The sequence below is a fragment of the Ambystoma mexicanum genome, chromosome 3p (genome assembly GCF_040938575.1).
Source record: "Ambystoma mexicanum isolate Mex_15411 chromosome 3p, UKY_AmexF1_1, whole genome shotgun sequence".
Classification (NCBI taxonomy): domain Eukaryota; kingdom Metazoa; phylum Chordata; class Amphibia; order Caudata; family Ambystomatidae; genus Ambystoma; species Ambystoma mexicanum.
The window spans coordinates 882,237,268-882,260,501 of record NC_090925.1 but is presented as its reverse complement, the minus strand read 5'-3'; the positions used below and the strand labels follow the sequence as shown (position 1 = coordinate 882,260,501).

Below are 23,234 nucleotides of genomic sequence, written 5' to 3'. Positions count from 1 at the left end.
GTTTTCATCACAGGACAAGGCGGTTCACTCAAGCAAAGCACACACTCTGGCTTCTGCGGCATGAGGAACAGTTCCATTTACACAGTTCAAGACCTTCTGTGCACAAGCCTCTTTACTTCTTGCACGCCTCTTGACTCAGAGGGCCTGGTATACAAAAATAACAAGAAAACGTTTTTTTCCTTTTTCCAGTATTCAATTTGGGTGTTCACCCTGGATCCCCCTCAGCCGGGCTAAGATCCCTTTCAAAACAAGTTCAAATAATTCCTTCTTGGGTGACTCACGGTTCACCCCTCAGCTTGCAACCTTGGTTCAAAACCACAAGCTGGTTTGGTATCAGTCTCTCAGTCTAAACAGCTGTCCTGTCCTTTCAGATGCCGCTTTGTTATAGGAACCAAAGACAGACCCACGGCGGCAATCGCTCCTCCCCACCTTGGTTATCGATGCGGGAGACCCCAGGGAACCTTCAACACACTGTGCAGGTTTGATCAGCCTTAGTTCCTGGTCTTCGGTTTCATACTCCAAGGCTCACAAAACTAATGGTCTTTAAAGGTCACGGGTACTTCCTTCCTTGTGACTCTCTCTGGTCTTGCCTTCTTTCTCCTTGTGCTAAACTGCCATCTTGGAACTGCTGTTTCCTCATGCGGTTTGCCTCGCTCAGAGTGTGCGTTCGTGTTCCTCCTTTTATCTGTGTGAGGAAGTGTGATGGAAGGCAGGTGTCTGTAATAATCCGTAATTGCCTGACCTTGCATGTCCATGGTGTTAGTCCGTTTTCGCTCACAGTGAACAGTCTATGAGAAAGTGTTACTGTCAGAAAGGGGGTGGGAGGGGTTGAATTCCTAGGTATCCCCCAGGAACTGGATCCAAATGCAATGGCAATGTCCTGGCCACCTGGATGACAGATCCCCAGGGACTAGCGGATGAGACACCTTCAGGTTTCTCATAAAACCAATAAAACATTGTTTTCTTCTCACAGAGACAGTTGACCAATTGGGGTAAACTTTTCCCCTGAAAGACATTCTCATCTACACAATACAAAATTGCCCACACTTTCAAGAAATCGGAAGAATCGAACACATTGTCACACCATGTTACTAAATGTTACCTCTAAGAACACTACTGTATATAATTCTTGCTTTTATAATTGATAGCTATAAAAGGTATTCAAGACAACTAAAGTGCCTCTCCTTTCACTATTAGTAGACCCCAAAACTAGGTTTATTTTTTAAACATATTCTTTTAGTGATTATGATACAATTGTTCCTATAGGTACCCACTGGCAACCAGAAGATTATTGTGAAAGTCTTGAATAAGAAGTGAAGAAAATTGATCTTTTTATTTCTGTCAAGTATAGGCTTTTGACATGAAGACTGCCTAACGGCTGTGCCCCCTCACATCAAGTGGATACATTAGCAGTAATGATTGTAGCTGCCTTTTCTGCCTTCTGCTGTCTCTACCTCTTTACCTTTCTGTCACTATGAGAAGTAATCATATACAATGTACCCAAACAAATGTATACTATTGAGATGCCTATACCTATGTTGGATGAAGCAACAACCCAGTCCTTCTCTGTTGCAATTAAACAAGCTAAGAGATTAAGACAAGATACTGGCACCAATTTCCAGCACATAAATGCTTACAAGGCTAGTTCTGTCCAAATAAGTAATAACATTTGGTATCAGCACATGACCCAGGTAGGGAGAGGGACATCTGAAGAGAGCTGCTACATGTGTTCTCTTATTCCCTATGCCATGGGCGCTTCCAGTGTTTTTGTAGCCACCGAAGTACCTGCAGACAGAGCACACTGCCTGACACATTTGCACTCTGTTTATCCTGAGGACAATTACAAGGGCAAACTGGATCCTTAGTATGGGTAAACAAAGCAAAGTCACAACGAGAAGATAATTATGTACAAGGATCAGGTCAATGATAAAAAAGAAGACAATAAACCTGGTAATAAGATATGAACAACCTGGAGCACCCAGAGCAGGAGTTAGATTAGAAGAAAATCAAAAGTTGCAATGATAAAGATGGGGAAGAAGTATCTGGGTGTGGGAGCGGCGGCAACTATAGATAAAAGGAACAGTGCTAGTAGTATGCAAGGCATTGGCATTACTGGAACAATGGCAGGGGGTTGTGGTAAATGCAGATAAGGTGTGCACTGACCACTGGCCCAACATTACAAAATTACTCACATGGGTCGATGATGACAGGGGAGCCGTACAAATAGTGCCCTTAAGAATTGCTTCCTTGTGCTTCCAAAATAATGGCACAATAAACGTTGGAAAAGTCAAAGGGTGTAAACAAGTATTTGACATTTCAGGAATGACAACAAGAACTTCATTATTAATGGATCACTATTGGCCCTGTGGATCCAAAGGATAGATGAAACTACCCCCAAATTGGGAAAGTTGTGCTCCTTAATACTCGTAAACCTACCCGCTCTGGTTGTGCCCAAAAGTAATATACGACTTGCATAGTTCCCCAAGATGGATGCACACATAGGATGAACAGATCCCTTAACCACAAACAAGTAAAAGAGGTAATAATTATATCTCCACCAAAATGGAAGAAGCACTCGATGAGAAACATTGGGAGCATAGGTTGTTTAGCAAGACAGAAATGTTCTTTTCCTCTGTTTTCCCTGGTGTACAAGCCACCACAAATGCTAAGTGGTTGCAAACATGGTTGGAGTTATTACAAATAATTAAGACAACGGTCAGGGCTTCAATGCAATAAAGGAAGAGTTGAGAGCAATAAGGCTCATGACTCTTCAGTACAGATATGCCCTTAACTTAATCACAGGTATGGAGAGTGGCATATGCACAAGAAATGCTGCATCATGTTGCATCTACACACCTGCCCACGATGAGGAGAACTGGACCCTTACAGAAGTCATAACCCTGCTGACATACCACCATATGAAGATGGAAGAAGAGATTTGGATTTGACTGGCTCACCTCCCTGTTCTCCTGGATACCCTAATGGATGGCCACTGCTTTCAAGGTAATGATAGCGATACTAGTATTGGTACTACTGGGATTCTGCACTCTGAGAATAGCTATATGTCAATGCAAGAAGATGGCTAAGAAGGCAATAGGGATGAAAATAGGGATAAAAATGGATATGACGATACACAAATGCACAAAAACCGAAGATCCACTTCACTTGGACTTAATGCAAAGTCCTATTGTCTCTCTAGGATCAACCTTTTGTTATCCACGAGATCCCTGTAATTACGTGGGATGATGGGTGTTCTGCAAAGCTGATGGGGAGTGCTGCTACATGACCTGCAGCGTAGATGAACACAAAGCATTTGGGTGACCTGAGGGGATTGATGAACATATGGACACCCAAAACAGAGGGTCCTCCGAGAGAAGTGATTGAGTACTCAACCTGAGGGGGGAATGTCGAGAGACAGATGAATGCTACATCCATGGCGTCGGCCCGTCCGCTGCCTTTATATCGCAGCTATGTGAGAAGAGCATCAGTTATGGCAAGGGCCCCCCTGCACCGCCATACTGCAGACAGGAAAGACGTCATTCACTAAGAAGACCATATCGGCCTTACCCCGGAACAATCGAAGAAGAGATAAAAAAATAGATCTGGCATACATGTGCATGCTGTAGCCAAAGAATCATGAAACTAAGTGATGTCATCCCACCTCTGACACACATAGTTGCATGAGGCACGAAGCAGATATACCCCCATCACGAAGCTACACAAACATTAGATCAACCTGCATTTATACATGAAGAATATACATTGCACTCAATAGACACTAGAAAACATATACTCAAACACATGCGCTGTAATGCAAGATGCATAAGAATATGCATAATGCTTGCTTAAATTCAGAAACGTAACAGTGAAGAGCAGACATTTTGGAAAAAATGGACAGCGCTGCCATGGCCAAATGAATGGGAGAGCTCAAATGAATGGGAGAGCTCAAAGGTACATCGAAACTGCATGAAAAACAAACCTGCTGAATTAGCTAAAATGCAGAGACGGACATACCAGACAGTGGGCCTCATTACAAGCTTGCCGGTCTGGATACAATAGTATCCGGACCGGCAAACTCTGAGTTTTGCTCGCGGGTGCCTTTCATACCACCAGGTCTGACCTGGCGGAATGAAAGGGACCCGCGAGCACAGCATATCGGATGCACCAGCACCGTTATAAACAGTGTCGGTGCATCCAACCTCCCCATTCCCATTGAGCCCTATGGGGCTCAAATGGCAATAGGGAAGATTTTTTTCTGGCGCCCGGGAATGAGCAAATACCGGGTCTGGCATGGCCATAATGACCCGGTAATTACCCATTTCTGTGCGCCGTGAAAAAATGTTCACCGGGGGTAGCCGTGACTGTATTATAATATAATAGTAATGAGGCCCAGTAACTGCACAGGTCGCCAAAGTTATTGAAAGAAAAGGGAGGGTCTGAACAGGCACTGAGGCGCGCACTAGATAAACAGTTCCCAAGAGCAAGATATATTTTTCTTAGAGTAAAGAAAGCAATGGACAACCTTCGAGGACCAGGTGCTCATTAATTAAGGCTAATACTGAGAGAGGAATAACTCAAAATAGTCTTAAGCGGGCAGGGATGTTAATAGCAACCATAGTAAAATAGGTTAAAATCCTGGTAAAAGCCAAGTACAATAACTCAAAACGTGGCTCTTCACACGTGATTCAGAGTGTGAAGACAAAGGCTATTCATAGACATAGACATAGAGGAGTTGAGACCTTTACTCCCTCTGACTTCTCAGAATGAAAGATAGAGGATAAAACCTAGTTTATAGCTGAAGCCCTGAACCATGGCCTAGGAAATCAGAGATGGTGAGTTATAATTGGGAAAAGCGGCACCTAGATGTCAGTCCCCCTGCCATAAATTGTTGCACATGTGCTGAGGACCTGCCAAGTAGCCGCGGTTGGCAAAGCCAATATCAACCAATCATTGTTCTCAAAAGGTGTTGTTTTTCAACAGTTGAACGAACCAATCCAAAGACACGAAGATGACATACGACTGTCATTATCAATTTAGAGGTGGTGTTAGGTGTAGCTATCAGAAAGAATAAAACCAATCAGAATGGTGACCCCTAAAGATTATATATGTATATGATACAACTAACTCAATCCCACCTTTCCGTAGGTTTTATTAATTAAGATAACGTTGTGAAAATAAGAAGTGACATGCTTTTGTCTTTTAGACCGCTGTTCCGCATTATGAAGTTAAGAGTGCTTTGAGACTTGCGTGCTTGATTGCTTCCCCTGTTTTTACGATTGCTAAATAAAAACAGCCCTGTGTCATTAACTCTGACTCTTCCATTTTTGGGCCTGGAATTTATGGCCTACATGGTCTGCGCAGGGCTGGGATGTTGGGCCCTCCATTACAGTATTCAACCAAAAGTATAAACCTTATTTAAACTAGCAGTATGCAGTTCAAGATGAGTAAAACCTAGTGATACACATTTAGAATGACAGTAAGCTATTAATGGGGAGTAAAACCACATTAGTAGACTTTTAGAATGACAGTATGTAATTCAAGGTATGCAGACCCTACTGGTTATAAGCTTTCTTAGTTATTTTGTTTCAGAAATAATGTAGTTATACAAACACTGTTACACGTAAATCCCATGCAACACATATAATGTATTCTTGTTACACCAACAATACGTTTCAGAATAGTGGAACACAATTCTAAGGTAGGCAATAACCTGTGAATTACTTTTCAGAGGGGCACTATGCACTTCATGGATAAGTAAGAACTCAGGATAACATTTATAATGGCAATAAGCTATACAAGGTGAGTAAACCTTATAGGTAAACATTTACACTTATTCAATTTCAGGAATAATACAGTAATACCAACTCAGTTACTTTCTAGAAGAGTGGAACACAATTCAAAGGTGAGTAAATAATGTATTATACTTTCAGAGGGGCAATAAGAAACTCAATGCTAAGTAAGAATTTAGTAACAATGTGTAACTTATTTTTCTTTCAGGATAATCAGTTACTGCACTAACACATTAGCAAGTAAGTACTTTGCAACACTTGTTATATTTTGTATAGGCCTGATAATTAAAGGTCCTTCCCTATTCTAAGGCATGAGTGATCTCAGAAGAGGCAGAAGAGGGACACTGGTGGCCCAGAGGCCAACATTAGGCAGGTCGGGATAGGGCTTAGATGCCGGAAAGTCAGAGTTCCATAGGATTTCTCGTCAAACAAGTATGTACAGATTTCTGAATTAGTAGAAAGTGTTCAGGGACTTCGTAGAATGCTCCCTAGATGCATTCCAATATTAGGTCTGGGCAAAACATACGGACGAACTCCCAAACACATGAATCACCCACTCAGCTACACATTAGCGACACAAGACTTTAGTTAAGTACTACCCTCAGCAACACAGTACATCAGCAGTGAAGAGGAGATTCCATATGGACGCCTTCACTATGCAGCAGCACAGCACCCAGTCTCTGGGTTCTTGGTCGTGGTGACAAAGGAACATACACTAGATGGGAACTTGCAGCAGCAGTCAACAGAAAAGGATTCTTTGCTGCTTCTTGCAGCTCTGTGGTTTTGGAACCCTTTTCAAGATACCAGTTGAAGGACGGTTGTTGCCGATCGGATTCACCTCGATATCTCAGTCCAGCACTCTGGTGAGGGAACTTCAAGGAGTAGAGTCATGTCTCTGGAGGTCCAGCAGGAGTCGACCAATTTTTCAGTATGATTCGTTCTTTGGAAGACATTGCACAGCACACAGGTTCAAGGTCCCAGGTTATTAGCGGTTTGCAGCCCAGAAAGGTTGCAGCTCATCGTGGGATGGCTCGAAATTCAGGTTGATTCAATCTCAACAGTCTCTGGATCAGAGTTATCATCTTCGGGACTCCTATGTTGCTTCAATGAAGGGGTCAGCACAGGCAGCGGTTATACAGCAGGTATCTCGGGTCACTGGAAGTAGCTACAGCAGTGTTCTCCTTCTCTTCTTCTTCTTCATCGGATCTTCTGTTCCAGTGGTCCTCTGGTTTTCAGTTCCAAGATCTAGGCCAGATATACAGGAACCCACACACAACTTCTGCAAACTCTCCCTGCAGTTTAAAGAAAGTGGCGGGTGGCCTTTCATTAAGGACAGTCAGCCCCAGTGGGAACTGGTCTCAGGCACACCAGAAGACAAAGGTGAGCTGAGTTTCAGACTCCTCCCTCACTACCTTCCTTCACAGACACGCTGGAACCTCGGCAGGCTACACAAAGGGTTCCCTCCATAGATAAAAGAACAACAAGGACCTCACTGAACCAGGATGGCAGACGAGGGACGAAGAAAGGGTGCGCATACAATAAATCGTTAAATAAGAAAGAAGCCACCATTCTAACAGAATGGTGACCCTTCTGTTTATTACCGTGGCTGGTTTGACACTGTCCACTGATCCAGCCATAACAGTAGGCTTGTTACTGTAACAGAAATGTTAGGGGGACAGTGAGAAAGGGGATACCATGCATCTGCCCAGCACTCACTATATAAAATGTAAAGGGGATGAAAATCCCCCTGTACCCCTGAGAACAGTAGTTCTGCAAGGTAGGACAAGAGAAACTAAAAAGGGAAGCCCAAGGGGCACCCCAGCAACACCTCGCAGAAAGTGCTGCCTGCTGCAATGATAAAATGCAGGTGCCCAAAAGGTTATAGGAAAGTACAGATTCAAAAATAGACTATGGAGAGTCAGACACATGACAACCATAAAAGAGCAAAAGAAACAGTGCGTTGGAACAAGGTTCTCACTCACTCAGGAACATGGAAAAAGAATCCACAAGTCCAGCAAAAATTGCTGGGGGTCTCAGAGTGAAGGGAGATTTAGCATAGAAATGAAAATCTAACCTAACACCCCCTGAGATATCTTACTGGCGCAGGGTGTTTACTCATTTCATGAATGTTACTGGTCTGATGAACAGGAAGCCCATTGATTTTAGGCCAGCACGAAAAGGTCATGCTAGTGTAAAACTATGTGGTTCATACAAGCGAAGTGGGATTGCAAGGCAGAAATGGTAACCCCGATCCGTGCCTCCACAGGGCTTGCAAAAAGGACAAAAATTCGCTGCGCGGAAGAGGGGAGCCTTAAACCTGGCGTCACCTTTTTACTCCAGGCTCTAACACCAGTTTCTGTCCTTTGAGGGCCTCAGAAATGACCTCCAAAGAGTTGTGTTTGGGAACAAGATTGACAAAAGTTAGACTTGGATTGTTTTAATATATACTAGTGGGCAAAGAGTTTAAAGGCAATGGGCCTCATTACAAGTATGGCGGTAAGACAACAACGGCGCCGGTATCGCTACCAGCACTGTTGCTACCATACCGCCATACAGGTCTGACCTGGTGGCTGTAAAGGCACCCGCAAGCAGAACATGATGGTAGCACCGGTACCATTAATAATGCCACTTGTGCTACCACCCTCCCCATTCCCATTGAGCCCTATGGGGCCGAATGGGGATGGGGAGTCCCTTATTACCAGCCCCCGCGAATGGGCAATTACCGGGTGCGCCAAACTCGTCATGACCCGGTAATTGCCCATTCGCGGGTGCCGTAAAAAAAATGGATACCGGCGGCAGCCTCGTAATGAGGCCCATTTGTCTACAGTACATAAAGGAGCATGACACCCTACAAAGCTGGTTTTCCATTTCCCAAACCCCATAGTCCCATAATATGTTTTCTTCAGTATGATCCCAAACAGGACCTAAGACATCTGAGCGATTTCCTATTAAGAGTGATTTACCCAACGTCTAAGCAAGCTCGGACTTTGCAGACTATCTCAGCCTCATTTACAAAGGCCTTCTCAATGGGGTTTTCCAATTGATAAACACTTTTGTAAATCGGGCTCTCTGACTTATAATAATAATTAAAATTGTTCTTTTATAATGTGCTTAATACCAACAAGTGGTTTTTAAGCACGGGATTGGAATTCAAACCTGTGCTGCGTTTTCTTGCTTCCAAGACAAACACATTGCCCCTGAGCTATCCTTCCACCCCGAATATCTTCCCCAAATATGTGACTTTGCACATGTCCCGAACTTGCACTTCTCAGAGTGCTATAACCCAGCAGGCCCTGTGACATTTTAAACCCTCAGAACGTTCACCAAGTTGCCACATCAGGCACAATAATATTAAGCACCTCCACCCACCACCCAACAGAAGGCTAAGCACTGTTACAATGAAAGCAAGGTGACTTTCCACCTCCTCGAGATGCCAAGCTCACAGTTCCCTGTGGCCTTGCGTGAGAAGGGCAACCAGTCCTGAGTTTGCTTGGAATTCTGCATCTTGTAGGTTTCCTACATTTCGAAGAGAAAGAAAAAATGACAAATCCCAGATTTCGAAGGAAAAAAAAAAACAGAACTGGATGGCTGTCTCTTGATGGCTACGAGAAACTTGAGAGTTCTGCAGGCATAGGGTATTTACAAATGGTCTGAATCCGGAGAAGGCTAAAACATATCTTTTAACTTTCCCAGAATGCGAAGCAAGGTGCAAAACAGCAGGCACCACCTTTTTGCCCCTTTGCAGAATAATAGGTAAGCTACGACATGCACAAAAGGACTGACTATGGAACTTCTTAGCAGGCTGAGCAAAAGTGGCATCTATGGTGTATTTTTCTTTTTTTTGTTTTGGCTATTCGGTGGCGCTAAAAGCGCTACCTTTAAAGCTGAAACTATTGTCATTAACATAGGACCTTGAAATAGGGGCTTTAAATGTAGATCTGTAATGATTTTCAATGCAGATGATATATGAGGATGGATTTATGTAGTTTGGCTATGTGTCCCACCTATTTAACGCCTTGTGCAAAGTGAAATCTATAGGATGTTGCTCCCATTCCCACCCATTTTCCCCAACCACGCCTCTTTTTGTACTTTCTGGCTGAATTTGTATTGTGTGGTTAATTTGTCAGCCATTTTTACTTCCAAAATGGCCACCACCATGTGGTAATGTTATAAAACATTTATTTGACTTGATTGATACTTTTAAAAATGTTTACTGCAGCTTCTAAATTATATTACATATTTAATGTATTTTGGATTAAAAATAACCAGGTTATAGTTATGTTTTGATCTAAAATATCTCTGAAAATGCCCATTTAGTGATTAATGGGGGTTGGTCCAGTGTGCAATATGTTAGTGATGTCACCGTGATTTCATTGGGTCTGTAGCATGTGCTTTTTTTCTGGCATGGTAGCCATTTTCTTTCACTGAATCATGGTGTACCGAGGACAGGGTGCCTGAGCCTGAAGAGCACCCGGGTCATGCCCTTCTTTCCTAGCTCGTGAGACTAGAGGCATCTGTGAGATAAAACTCACCTTTCGATGTTTTTAACACAACAGCTTACAAGTTGTTAAACTCAAGGATCGAATCGTTTTTATTAAAGGTGAAAAGATCTGCCTCAAGTCAGGTTTCGGATGGCCACTGTGCTTAATAAGCTTTGCTCACTTTTAATTTAGAAAGTACTACATTCTTGTTTCCCCTTTCCGTTCCCTGAATTCTAATGATCCCTTTAGAATTGCTCACCCACAACTACAAGTTCCAGAATGCAATGTTTGAAACAGCTTTGTGTGTGCTACTGGCGGCACCTGACGTGGAGCGACTGGAAAGCTCTGTATTGGTTCCTGAGTGGACTAGGGAGATGTATTTCAAAACATATTTTTGATTTGTGTCAGGCGTTCTCGCGCCTTGTATACTGCTCTGCAGTAGAATTAAGCGAGCTTGCCAAAGGAACAATATGCCAAAGAAAAGTGTTCTTGTTTCAAAATTCCTCCTTATTGTTATAGCTTTGAGGAACTGAGTGAAAACACTTAAGAACATATCCCTATTTAATGAGTTAATAATGCCTCTGGTTATAGTGCTTAGAAGCTAGAGCGATCCAATGTGGTAGGAATGCCCATTACAGAGTCCTGTCACCTTCCTTCATTATTGACTGGAGGATGCGGGCCTCCTTCAGGAAGTAATGAAAAGGACGAGGACTGTTTCTTTATACGCCACTCCTGTCATTCCTAGAACGGGAGGGGATTGGTCAAAGGGCTGTTGCCGGTTTTGTCTCAGGAGTTGAAAGGAATCAGAGGAAGTGGCTTTGTGCGTTGCGGTAACCTCCTCACGCCACTTTCTGCAGGTAGGCAGAGGCTGGCCTCATGATGGGTCATTACGCCCGGCACCAGAGGGCTTCGGCTGCTGCCATCTCACCGGGGTTATTATGTAGGGGGAGCTTTCCAAACAAAGCGCCGCTGCGGAGGCACGAGGCGCATTCCCCACACAAGGCTAGCTAGCGCAGGTGACCGAGTTCACTTTCTTTGTCGCTGTAATTAATGGCTACTCTACAATCTGAGAGAAAGTCCTTTTTTCGCCGAGGGCAGGCGGAGTTCTGCAGTCCCGCGACCGCCGGTTCTTTTTCTGTGGCCGGAGGAAGGCGCCTAGTCCGCAGTTCTTGAGGAGCGCGGCTCTCCAGGCACACACCGCTTCCAGCCAGCCCGCCATTGTCTCAAGTGTGTGTGTTTGCGGCACTCCACCCCTTGGGTGTCCTCCCAAACTGAGTGCGCGCATCATTGGGCTGCCGTTGTAGAGGGTACGAAGTCTCTTACCCCCAAAACATTGCAAAATAAAAAATGTATGTACCCCTTAGTCAGTTAAAGGAATAGGGGTGGAGACGCCTGGGTGCTCTTAGGAAACGTCTTATCGCTGATCGCTATGAGGCTACTTCCCATGTTATCCACCACTGCTAACTCATATTTTAGGTTTTCACAGACCACTCAGGCTTCCGCAAAGGCCAATAGACATTTTGGAAACCTCATCTCCCAGTGCATTGGCTGCCCCTGACCCCAGAGGTATGAACTGTCCCCATTCCTGATGCAATGCATGTGGCAGCACTAGGCCAATGTCCATCAAATGATATCCTAAAATGGAGGCAAGTGGTGTATTTCTCAACCGCATTTCACAGCGATATCATCAACGGGCGGCATTTGAGCAATCCCCCCCAGAAACAGAACATTGGGCCTCATTCCGAGTTGGGCGGTCTGGTAAAAAAGTGCCCGTATCCGTGAATACTGGCACTTTACCGGTCTGCCTGACTATGGGGGTGCTGGTGGGGCACCTCGGTTACTTCCAGCTAAAAAGCCAGGTGCCCTACCGGCCAAAAAAGGCCTTGTTACCACCACCGGCATTGCCGGTGATGGTAATGATGGAAAATCCCCTCATGGGGCCTCGTTACGGGTTTGGTGGTTGCCATGCCGCTATTGGCGGCATGGCTGCCTCCAAAACCGGGTCCGGGTTCCCTGAATGGGGAATTACCGGATCATTCCGAGGGCCTGGTAATTCCTCCCTCTGGGAACCTGGGCCCGGACCTTCCCCATTTCCATTTGAGCACCCATAGGGCTCAATGGGAATGGGAGCAGGGAGCTAGCAATGGGCCGATTGCGACCGGCCCGTTGTTAGCTCCCTGGTCCCCTCGCGGGACCCGCTAACAACGCCTGGTTTTACCAGGCGTCCTTACCCGGTCCCGCGAGGGGACCTCGTAATCAGGCGGAATGGAATAACGGGTCCGCATCCATTAGCGGACCCCCTTAACCCATTCCGCCTGACTCGTAATGAGGCCCATGGAGTCCATGGGCCTCATTACGAGGTTGGAGGGAGCCTTGCCAGTAAGAGCGCCAAGGCTACCTCCATACCGGCATGAAAGTCTGACACCTGCGAATTGGCAATTACCGGGGTATTCTGGCCCTGCCGGATTGGGTAATTGCCCTTTCGCGAGAGCCAGTGCCGGTATATCCCCATTCCCATTTCAGCCCCATAGGCCTCAATGGGAATAGGGATGCCTGTAGCACCGGCACCGTTCATAACGGTGCCGGTGCTACAGGCATTCAGTGCTCGCGGGTGCCTTTCATTCCGCCAGGACAGACCTGGCGGAATGAAAGGCACCCGCGGCACAACTCGAAGTTTGCCGGTCTGGTAAAAACAGTACCGGCAAGCATACTGGTACCGTTGTTACCGGACCAGCAACCTCGTAATGAGGCCCCATGAATGGCGATTTACACCGTACCGCCAGCACCCGTAATCCAGCAGCAATGGTGCCGGTAAAGGTAAGTACCAGATGCCGGTATCCTGCCAACTCTGATGCATTATTGGTACCATCCTGCTGCCAGACACCGCAAGAGGTTCTGAATTCGTGGCATAATACAGGGTCGGCGTCAGGGCCTGTAAACATTTTCAGTTGGAAGGGGCCCCGAGCTTCACGGCGGTGGCCAGCACCTACCACCTTGCTAGCAGTAGCTGGTCTGTGGCTATTAACCCCTTGCTGCATGTCTTAGTCTCCACCTGTGTGTATAGTACATGTGTATGTAATCATGTTCCTCTCTTTTGCCATTTGGGCCCCAACCTACCCTACCTCCAATCTCTACCCACACCCACCCAACCGCCACTCTCTCTACCCCCACCCATCCTACCCCCACTTTCTCTACACCCACCCTACACCCACTATCTCTATCCCCACTCTCTCTAACCCCGACCTACCTCCACTCTCTCTACCCCCACACCCTACCACCACTATCTCTATCCCCACCCAGCCATCCTACCTCAACTCTCTCTACCCCACCCACCCTACCTCCACTCTCTCTACCCGACGCACTCCACACTCACTCTCTACCCACACCAACCCTACATCCACTCTCTCTACCCCACCCAACCTCTCCAATCTCTACCCCTACCCCACCCAGCAACCCTACCTCAACTCTCTACCCCACCCACCCTTCTGCCACTCTCTCTAACCACAGCCACCCTGCATCCACTCCCTCTACCCCCACCCATCCTATCCCCTTTCTCTACACCCACCCTAACCCCACTATCTCTAACCCCGCCCTACCTCCACCCTCTCTACCCCACCCACCCTACCTCTACCCTCTGTACCCGACCCACCCTACCTTCACTCTCTCGCTCTTGCATACCTCCCACCCACCCTACATCCACTCTCTCTACCCCACCGAACCACCCCAATCTCTACCCCCCACCTACCCTACCACCGCTCTCCCTACCCCTCCCAGCAACCCTACCTCAACTCTCTTCTGCACCACCCACCCTTCTGCCACTCTCTCTAACCACAGCCACCCTAACCCCACTTTCTCTACTCCCACCCACCCAATCCCCAATCTCTCTTATCTCCATTTCTACCCCCACCAGGTCTACCAAGATAACCACCCGCCCCACCCTACCCTACTATCCCTACCCAGCCCACCTATTCACTCAAAAGTAAACGGTGCAAACTGTGACTCCGATGGCACTGCGATTTTACAACCCCATAGGATCCTCAAAAAGCAGGTTCTTAATGTCAAATGTGCATTGCTGCTCTCAACTAAGTCAACAGGGAAGTCGCGACACGTTGCCGTTAGACAGATCAACTTCCATAGGCGTTTTATGGCAGGATTGTCGACCTCTGCACTGATAGGATATGACGTGGCATTTATAACGCGCCTGCATACAGGGTGGTTCATTCACACAGTAACTCAGGAAAACGGGTTTCTGAGAAAAGACATGGGTAGCTAGATTTGTCTGGGGTTCAGAGTGACACAGGCAGAACAAAGCACCATGTCCTTTCTTGGTTGCACACAACTCCTTCATAAAGAAATGCCCTGGTAGGTTTGTAACAGCTCTCACAAGGAAGACGCTTCTGGCAGCAGGCAGGCGAGGCTCCAGAATATTCCTCACCTCTTGGCATTCACCTTTGGACGGCCAAGTCTTGGGGGGGCACTTCTGTCAGTCGGCTTGGCACCCAAAGGTAGTCCGTCCTAGTTTACCGGAAAGGATGTTTAAAACCCGTACAAGGAGAATATTGCTGGGGCGCGACGCCCATTGGGCAGGTCGGGCTTCAGTCAACCCCCCCCCCCCCCCCCCGACATTTTGGGCTGCGCTGATTTAACTGACCTACAGGACCCTAGACGGACAGGACAGGGCACGCACACGGTGCCAGCGTCTGCACAAGCGGCTGCACGCTTACCAGTGCCCACAATGTAAAACGTGCAATTGTTCGCACTTGTATTCGTATGCATTCACTTTTAGGCAAACGAAATGGTGATGGTGTGTTAGTGCTTGCATGTCAGAGGAGAGATTGGAAGGGTAGGGGGGCATGAGCTCATTCTAACAGCAGTTCTTAAGTGGGTGGTTACAGACGTAAAGGAGAGAGTTAACTGCTTGTAACATTGTAGCTTCACCAGAATACTCTCATTAGAATGGGTGAATACATTAGACCCCCCTCCCCCCAAAGTCTCTGAAGCTAGCACTCCTCCCAAAATTTGAAAGGTTCGACTTAGCACCCCTCGCCCCGAAACTTTTGCATAAACCCCCACTCTTCAAAGACATGACTGAGCCCATTGAGTCATCACACAACCAGCCACTGCCCAATGTGCAGTACCACACAAACAGTGCGATAGAAAGAACTCTCAAGGAGAACAAACACAGCTCTGCATCATGGGAGGGCTTTAGTCCCTCTTTTCCAGATCAACATGCGTTTCATCCAGTACCACTGACTGCACGCACATGCATATTATAGCGCCATCTGGTTGCCACATAGGTCGCCACAGAGGCGCCACTCACCTGTTGGCAGTTGTTCACCAGCCTGGGGACAGAGCACAGGCGGAAGACGAGCAGCCCCCGGGCGATCTCCCACGAGCTCTTCCGGCGGAAAACCTCGCCATCATCGAACGCCATCCGTCCGGGAGAGGGTCTGGGGGCCGGGGTTGCGGGGGCCCCCACCTCGGCCGAAGACTGGGAAGAGGTGGCCCTGTGAACGAGACCTAACCGGGATAGGGTGGGGAATCGGAGGGAGCCCCCAAGATAGGGGCGCCAAGGCAGAGACATAGCACAATAGCTCAAGAAGGCCCCAAAATGGCTTCCAAGCAGTGGTGGGAAACACCACCAGTGCTGGCTCCGATGCTCGGGGTCTACAAGGTGTGCCGGCAAGGGGGGTGCACAGTACCAACAATGCTGGGAGCACAACCACCGACACCTTACAGCTGGAGCCCCATCCCATCCGATTAGAGCAGGGCCCCCAATGTGTGAAAGGCGTGAAGGGGTAGGGGCAAGTAAACAGATGCAAGATCCGGAAAGGTGCAGGTAACCCAAAGAGAATTGGCACAAAGGCACAGGACAGGGCCGGGAATGAAAAAGATGACGCAGGTTTGATTAAAGGAGTTAATGTTATGCAGCGAGATACAGTCGGTGTAAACACACATGCAAGCTAGAAGGGCCAGAGGAGCAATGGGTGTAGGCCACACCTTGGAGCCCGGGACAGATGCAGGGACTGAGTACTGCATGGGGGGGGGGCAGGCGTCAGGCCCCAGAATGGCCGCCCTGCTCACTGGGACGCCGGCTGCTCGGTCCCACGCGAGGCAACCTTTAGTCACGCACAGGGGGTACACGGCGACGTTAATATCCACCATTTATTAACTTGATTCCTGTGTTTGTGAACCCGTTCTGAGGGCACGACCGATGACTGGGGGGGCGCTGGCAAGGCCACCGGGCACTTTCAAGTTCAGAAAGTGAGGGAAGCCGCCAGATGTGGACACGGCAGTTGGCCAAGGTTTCCTTAACCCCATAGCGCCCGAACAGTCAATATGACGCGTAAGAGACATTCGTAATCATTAAGCTGGCCAGGCGACCCCTGTGTACCCAGCGTGCCCATCCTAGGCAAGCCGCATACACTGTAAATAAGCGCATGTAACGCGCAGGAGAGCTCCAGCCAGGCCTCACAAGGGTAAGCAGAACGAGACACTCCTGCCACATTAAAGGGATTTCCCCTCTGGGACTTCTAAGGTGGCTCCCATTAGGATAGTCTTCAACTTGGTTTAAAAGGCAAAATGGAACACATTTAAAGAAAAAAAAATGAAAACATTTAATTTCCAAATCTAAGGTATAGGAGCAGCAGTTGAATTGTGTTTTGTTATGCTAAAAAATAGTTTTTCAATTGATTGTAATAACAAAATAATTTTAAAAAATAGTCTTAAATACTGCCTTTGCAACGGGAGGTGTTTGTGCTCGGGGCACCCCCGCGCCCAACTGCCCCCCACCCTCCAACTCACACTGGTGTCTTTGTACCTGCCCCCGTGTCCACGAGTGACAGACGAGGACGAGCTTGACCTGGCAACCGGATGTGCTGGCGCTAAAAAATGCGCAGCTGAGTTGATAAAGTGCGGAACATTAGTAGAGAGACCAACCTAGTAACACAGTCCAGACATTTTCGATTGCGACGTTTTAAAGTACGCCAATGATTGGTATAACTTATGAGGACGTGCGTTATTTTTGTGTCGAATAAACTCTTCATATAAATTACCTTCAAAAGCAGCACCTCTTCACAATCTCAATACTTAAACCTAATCACCAAAACTAACCTGAAAACAGCAGGTCACGCACCCAGCATTAAATCAGCACCTGCGGCTTGATTACAGTGCCAATACCACCACCCGGCCAATCACTACGCAGAGATGACGTCAACACCTCACCCAGACCGCAGTCTAGAACTAACCCCAGAACCAACAACCCAGACGAAACCCCGCCACCACAAACTGAAAACTACATACAGGACCTCCACTCGACAACCTCAGGACCAGAATCCAGGCCTATCATCGAAACCACAAACCAAACCTAAGTTGGGTGATGAAAGGACGATGCGCTGTCGCTCACTTCAGCTGAATGTCCTTGAAGTCAATTAAACACCAAGCGCTGAATTTACAAAATGTTCAGCGTGGCGCCAAGTGTCTGTGCACCATAAAAGTACACTTTGCGCCGTGTTTAAGAAAGCAATTTCCGATTTACATATCAGACTTTGCATTGGTCCTTCCTAGTTTGCGCTGTGCTGGTGCGCTTTGCACTACACAGAGCACTATGCGTGGAAAAGGCCATCGCAAAGAACTAAATAGGGGGCGGAACATGCAAAATCCCCGTTCAAGGCAGAAAATGAGGAAGAACATGGCCGTGCGGAGAGAGGCAACGTGCCAACAACATAACCTGGGCATTTGTCCATTAGCTATACCATATGCATCACCCATTACTCATTCTTGCCAGCCCCTTTCCTTTCCCCTCCAGTAAGGTGCTGCATGAGACATTTTCCTTTGGTTTGGCATAACAAGGCCGCAGATTTATTTTCACACATATATATAACCACAGCAAACAGATATTGAAAATAGCTCCAAAGATGCGGCGACTGCTCCTCGTCCTGCTTCCCCCTTTTTATCCATGTCCATTGCAGGCCCAACTCCCCCAAGACCTTCGAGTCTGAGAACCGCCTGCCCCTGCAGGTATTTGCGGACTGGGGGAGCGCCGTTTGTTGGGGGGAAGCTGAGCCCCAATTGCTACCGCCAGGCACCCCCGCCGTTTAGGCTCCCAGGAGGCGCGGTCCAGAATGGGCGAAGCCCCTTCCGGTTTAGCAATGGCTCATTCGGAGTCTTTCTGTTCTCATTGGTCGCCACAACACCGCCTGGTCCTCCTGCGACAACGACGTCCAGGCTCTACCTCAGCTGTAGGGTGGGAGGGTGGGAAACGAAAATCCTCTCATGCTTGGCGGGCGCCCGGCTGCTGGAAGAGCTGCAAGTGCTCCTGTGCCGGGCGCCTGCCGCTTATGAATCCCAAGCTCCTCCCCTTTCTTTTGTTGCCCTTCGCGGGCTTTTGCAGCGCTTGGCGCTCTTTTTCGGCCTCTTGCCGCCCTCTCCCCTGCCCCCGCGGGGGGAGGGACGGGAGAGCGGAAGGAGGAAGGCCCCTGCCCCGGTTATCGGGGTGCCTCCTCCATTTCCCTTCGGGTCTCCGTTCGTCACCTTCATAACCTGGGCATTTGTCCATTAGCTATACCATATGCATCACCCATTACTCATTCTTGCCAGCCCCTTTCCTTTCCCCTCCAGTAAGGTGCTGCATGAGACATTTTCCTTTGGTTTGGCATAACAAGGCCGCAGATTTATTTTCACACATATATATAACCACAGCAAACAGACATTGAAAATAGCTCCAAAGATGCGGCGACTGCTCCTCGTCCTGCTTCTCCCTTTTTATCCATGTCCATTGCAGGCCCAACTCCCCCAAGACCTTCGAGTCTGAGAACCGCCTGCCCCTGCAGGTATTTGCGGACTGGGGGAGCACCGTTTGTTGGGGGGAAGCTGAGCCCCAATTGCTACCGCCAGGCACCCCCGCCGTTTAGGCTCCCAGGAGGCGCGGTCCAGAATGGGCGAAGCCCCTTCCGGTTTAGCAATGGCTCATTCGGAGTCTTTCTGTTCTCATTGGTCGCCACAACACCGCCACGCCAAAGGTGGGTTACCGCCCACCGTGGCTCCCCCTTTTCCTAATTTGTAACTCTAGAAAGTTCTGTGTACACCTTGCTGCCCGGTGCCAGTCCTTCTATCCTTCTTTGACCAGGGATGTCACCTTTGCCAGTTGTGCCTGATCCTGGGGTACCTCAGTCCCCCCCCCACCTTTCCATCCTCCTTGACCTGCTCTCGCACCACCGGCTCCTGGTTCTACCACTGCTTTGAAGCCAACTGCCTCCTTCTCTTCCAACCATCTCCTTACTAGGCACAACTCTCCCAACACTCCGTGCCTGGTAACACCCTGCCCCTGCAGGTGTTTTAGGGGTGAGAGAGCGCCATTTGCTCGAGAAGGCTGAGCCCTCGTTGCCAACACCAGACGCCCCTGCCGTTTTTAGGCTCCCAAGAGCCGCTGGTCCGACTCCGTTCCTTGCATTATCCAACCCTCACCTTCGTAGACACAACTCTCTCAACCCTCCGTGCCTGATACCTCCCTGCCCTTGCAGGTGTTTTCGGGCTGAGAGAAAGTCATTTGTTCGAGGAAGCGGAGCCCTCGTTGCCACCACCAGACGCCCCTGCCGTGTTAGGCTCCCAAGAGGCGCTGGTCCGACTCCCGCTTAGTGGAGTCTATACACGAAGCTACTGTACATACTGACTTGTCTTTTGGCTCAAAACTTATCCCACCTTTTGCCACATACTAGTGGTGTTATATTGATTCCACCGAACTGACCCATGTGCGCAAGCCCAATATATTGCGTTGTGTATTAGTAACTTTCATGACCACTTCTGCAGCCCAATGGCTAGCCTGAGCCCTATCCCCCACATCAATACCCTTGCAACTACCAGGCCCTGCAGTGATAAGGTACCCCACCATGACCCAACATGGACAACCTGTTTTATAGGTGATGCCCTCCTGTGCATTGACCTTGGGGGCTCAGCCACTGACCTGAGTGCCCCAGCAACCTTCACCCCCTGGCCAATTCAGATATGTCCCATCCCATGCCCACTAGAATCTGCCCAGATATGGTTGCCTACAAGGGTATCCATCTACCTCCGTGCCCTTATTGCCTCCCCGGCCTATTCTCCCATCCTCTCCTAACCTGCTTTATATCATTTGGAAAGTTGGTAGGAGGATAGGTTTTTTCTAATGCGCTTAATACCCCGAGGTTTCCACGCGCTAACATGGGATCAAACTTTTGTTGCTCTGTGTCATCTTGCTTCCAAGTCCAGCCTGCTCCCCCTGAGTTGTCCTCACCTCTACGCTTTTGTACATCCCCTGATTCGCCCTATTGACTTAGGAACATTCACTCTTATGTCCTCCAAATTTGCAATGCCTTGCCACTCCTGTCAAATCGTGTGACCCTGCATGATCCCGACCAACCACCTTTGCGTGGTGGAAATTCCCTTAAAAGCCTACTGCACTAAAAGGTTTGTCTACCGCAACGTCTCATCACGGGCCACCACCTGAGTTCCGTAATAGAGTCCCTCACTGCAAACCCCTATCAGTTACTTGCGAATTCAGCTGACGCATTTGAACACTCTGTAGCCCCTGTGTCACCTCTGTGGCTGTTACCACAAAACACAAGCAAATGCCGTCAACCCAACCCACGTGGCTGATAACTAATCCGCTGTTGCTATGCCATAACTACAATTAGCTAACTACTCCTAATCGTTTTTCACCTCCAGCCCCCCCGAGCAGCAACTGCGGTACCAAATAACAGCACAACGTGATATTATGTCCCCACCAAGGACTTAAACCATGTTCGTCCCCTTTTCCTACATTGTCTGTCCGAGCGCTTTTACCCCCTCCATAATTCCAGATACTTTTGCTAACTTTACATTGACCGCCATTGGGGCGTCTTGTCCTTCCAACCGCCACAAACCCGTACCACTAGCTGCTTCACTGGAGCTCTACTGGTGCCTAGCCCTATCTTCCCCAAGAGTAGAGCTGTCACCTACAATGAAAGCCTTAGACCTCACTCCTCTACAGAAACAGCAGCTGTACCACCAACCCCTGCACCACATGGCAGTTGCGATAGCACCGCACCAGAGATGTGATCCTTCCAGAACGCTCCGCCCAGGTGAACTGTGGCCCAATCGAAAGCTTTAACCCTCCCATGTGCAGTTGCGCCACCGAAATTAGCCATGTTAATCCCCCGGCTGTAGCCTTCCATACTTTCCCTGGCTGCGCACCATCACCTCGCTGCTAGTGGGTCGCACAGCCTGGCCAAAATAAAAAACGCCACATAAGACAAGTTGAAACCTGGCTGTAAACATGAAATATTCCCTTGCTGACACATGCAAGCCCCCTGCACTGCTCACACATCCCAACTGACGGTAGTTTGCCCTCATTTCCGCTGTTCATGGGCACCAAGGCCCTACCTAAGCCCACAAGGAGACATTCAATGTCACCCATACTGAACACGCGGGCGCCTCGCAACCTTCCCTGCAATGCACCACATAACGCATGTGTGGCGCCTAGTCATATTTGTAAGTACGGAGCCTGCCCATGATCCCCAAAATGTAAAACCTCCATCTTGTAACCGGACATGCGGCACGGCTTCCGACCGCGAGCGCCGACTTTAACATCGGCCGCAACAATCCCTGCCTGTGTAGCCCCGTGTGGTCGGGCAACCGCCACCTTAAATCTGTAAAGCTCCGTCACGGAGCAACCCCCCGTATCCGGGCCACCCACTAATGATTAAATGGCAGACACTCCCTCCTCCTTCACTGCTGAAGAGAACAATTTCCCTGCAACATAGTTCAACCGCAAGCCGAGCCCGTTGCTTCTAATACCTGTTTGTACGGACCTGTTGAACCGCACCTTTACCAACCGCCTTTACCATCTGCATGTCTCCGCCACTCCACACCCCTGTAGCCTGGCCACACAATCCATTTTAGTGGTGAAAACTCATCTTCCCCCCCGTAGCTGAAGAGAACAATTTTCTTTCAGCCTCGTTCAAACTCGAAACCATGCTCGTACTCGGCACTACCTGTTTAGCCCTAAAGCTTTCGCCGGGTTCGCCTGTATTTAACAAGAAGTGCAGTTCAGCACAGCCTCAGTCCAGTCATTTATTTATCATACATGCAGCATACACAGCGCCAACCACGCGTTAACATAATACTTAAGCAGCTATATAGCGCTGCGAACCCTCAGACTTCTGAGCGCTGCTTATTTTCCCCTGGGGGGTGGTGGCCATTTATTGACTTTGGAAGGGTGCCTGGGTGAGCTAGGCCCTGCCGAGATCCGAACCTGCGTCCGCGGGCTCTGCACAGATATCTATGTGAGCGTTCTACTCGCTGTGCTACCGGACCAGCTGTTGTCCCTTCCATTTTACGGTGAATCTGACATCGTACCCACCGGGGCAACTACCTTGATTGCAACGCCTTGCCCTTTCCGCCTTTACACGTGATGAATCATCGTGTGCATACATAAAATCGTATAGGGTTCGCCTCCACCATAAAACCTCTGTGTAATTATCTACCCCTATACCCTTGCGTATTAAACGCCGCCGCTCATACCACCATGCTATGCCCCTACCGGCTATAACCTTCGTACTTTTATCAGTTCCTACCGTGACAACCGACCCTCAATTTGCCGGGTCAGCTGCATTGAACTTGCTCTTATCAATTCAGCACATGAGCAACACAGCCGACTTGCGGGACGGCGCCCGCTTCCTTGCAATCCTTACCATCTCCTGCCCTTATAACAGAAACCATAGCGTCTGAATCGAATGCTGCCTCCTGCGCAGCTCCCACAACTTGCGCACCAAAATGGCGTTTAACAGAACCGCCCCCGCTATGTTCAGACAAACGACCCACGGAACACGCCTTATAACCGGCCTGTACCCTAAAACTGTAATTTTATCCGGTATAGCACATTTGCCTACCCACGTCTACTTGCAGTCACAAAAAACCCCTTCACCATGACTTAATACATCATTTAATC

At 48.4% G+C, this 23,234-nt stretch overlaps 1 protein-coding gene across 1 annotated transcript in view; it reads right to left on the bottom strand.

Moving 5' to 3' along the window:
* The window catches only part of PRODH2 (proline dehydrogenase 2), a 386,146-nt gene extending 369,807 nt beyond the window's left edge, over positions 1 to 16,339 (bottom strand). Inside the window, exon 1 of the mRNA XM_069649889.1 lies at positions 15,591 to 16,339. Within this exon, the coding sequence (XP_069505990.1) occupies positions 15,591 to 15,854 (264 nt within the window). The 5' untranslated portion in view covers positions 15,855 to 16,339. The remainder of the gene's footprint in view (positions 1 to 15,590) is intronic.
* Positions 16,340 to 23,234: the final 6,895 nt, after the last annotated feature.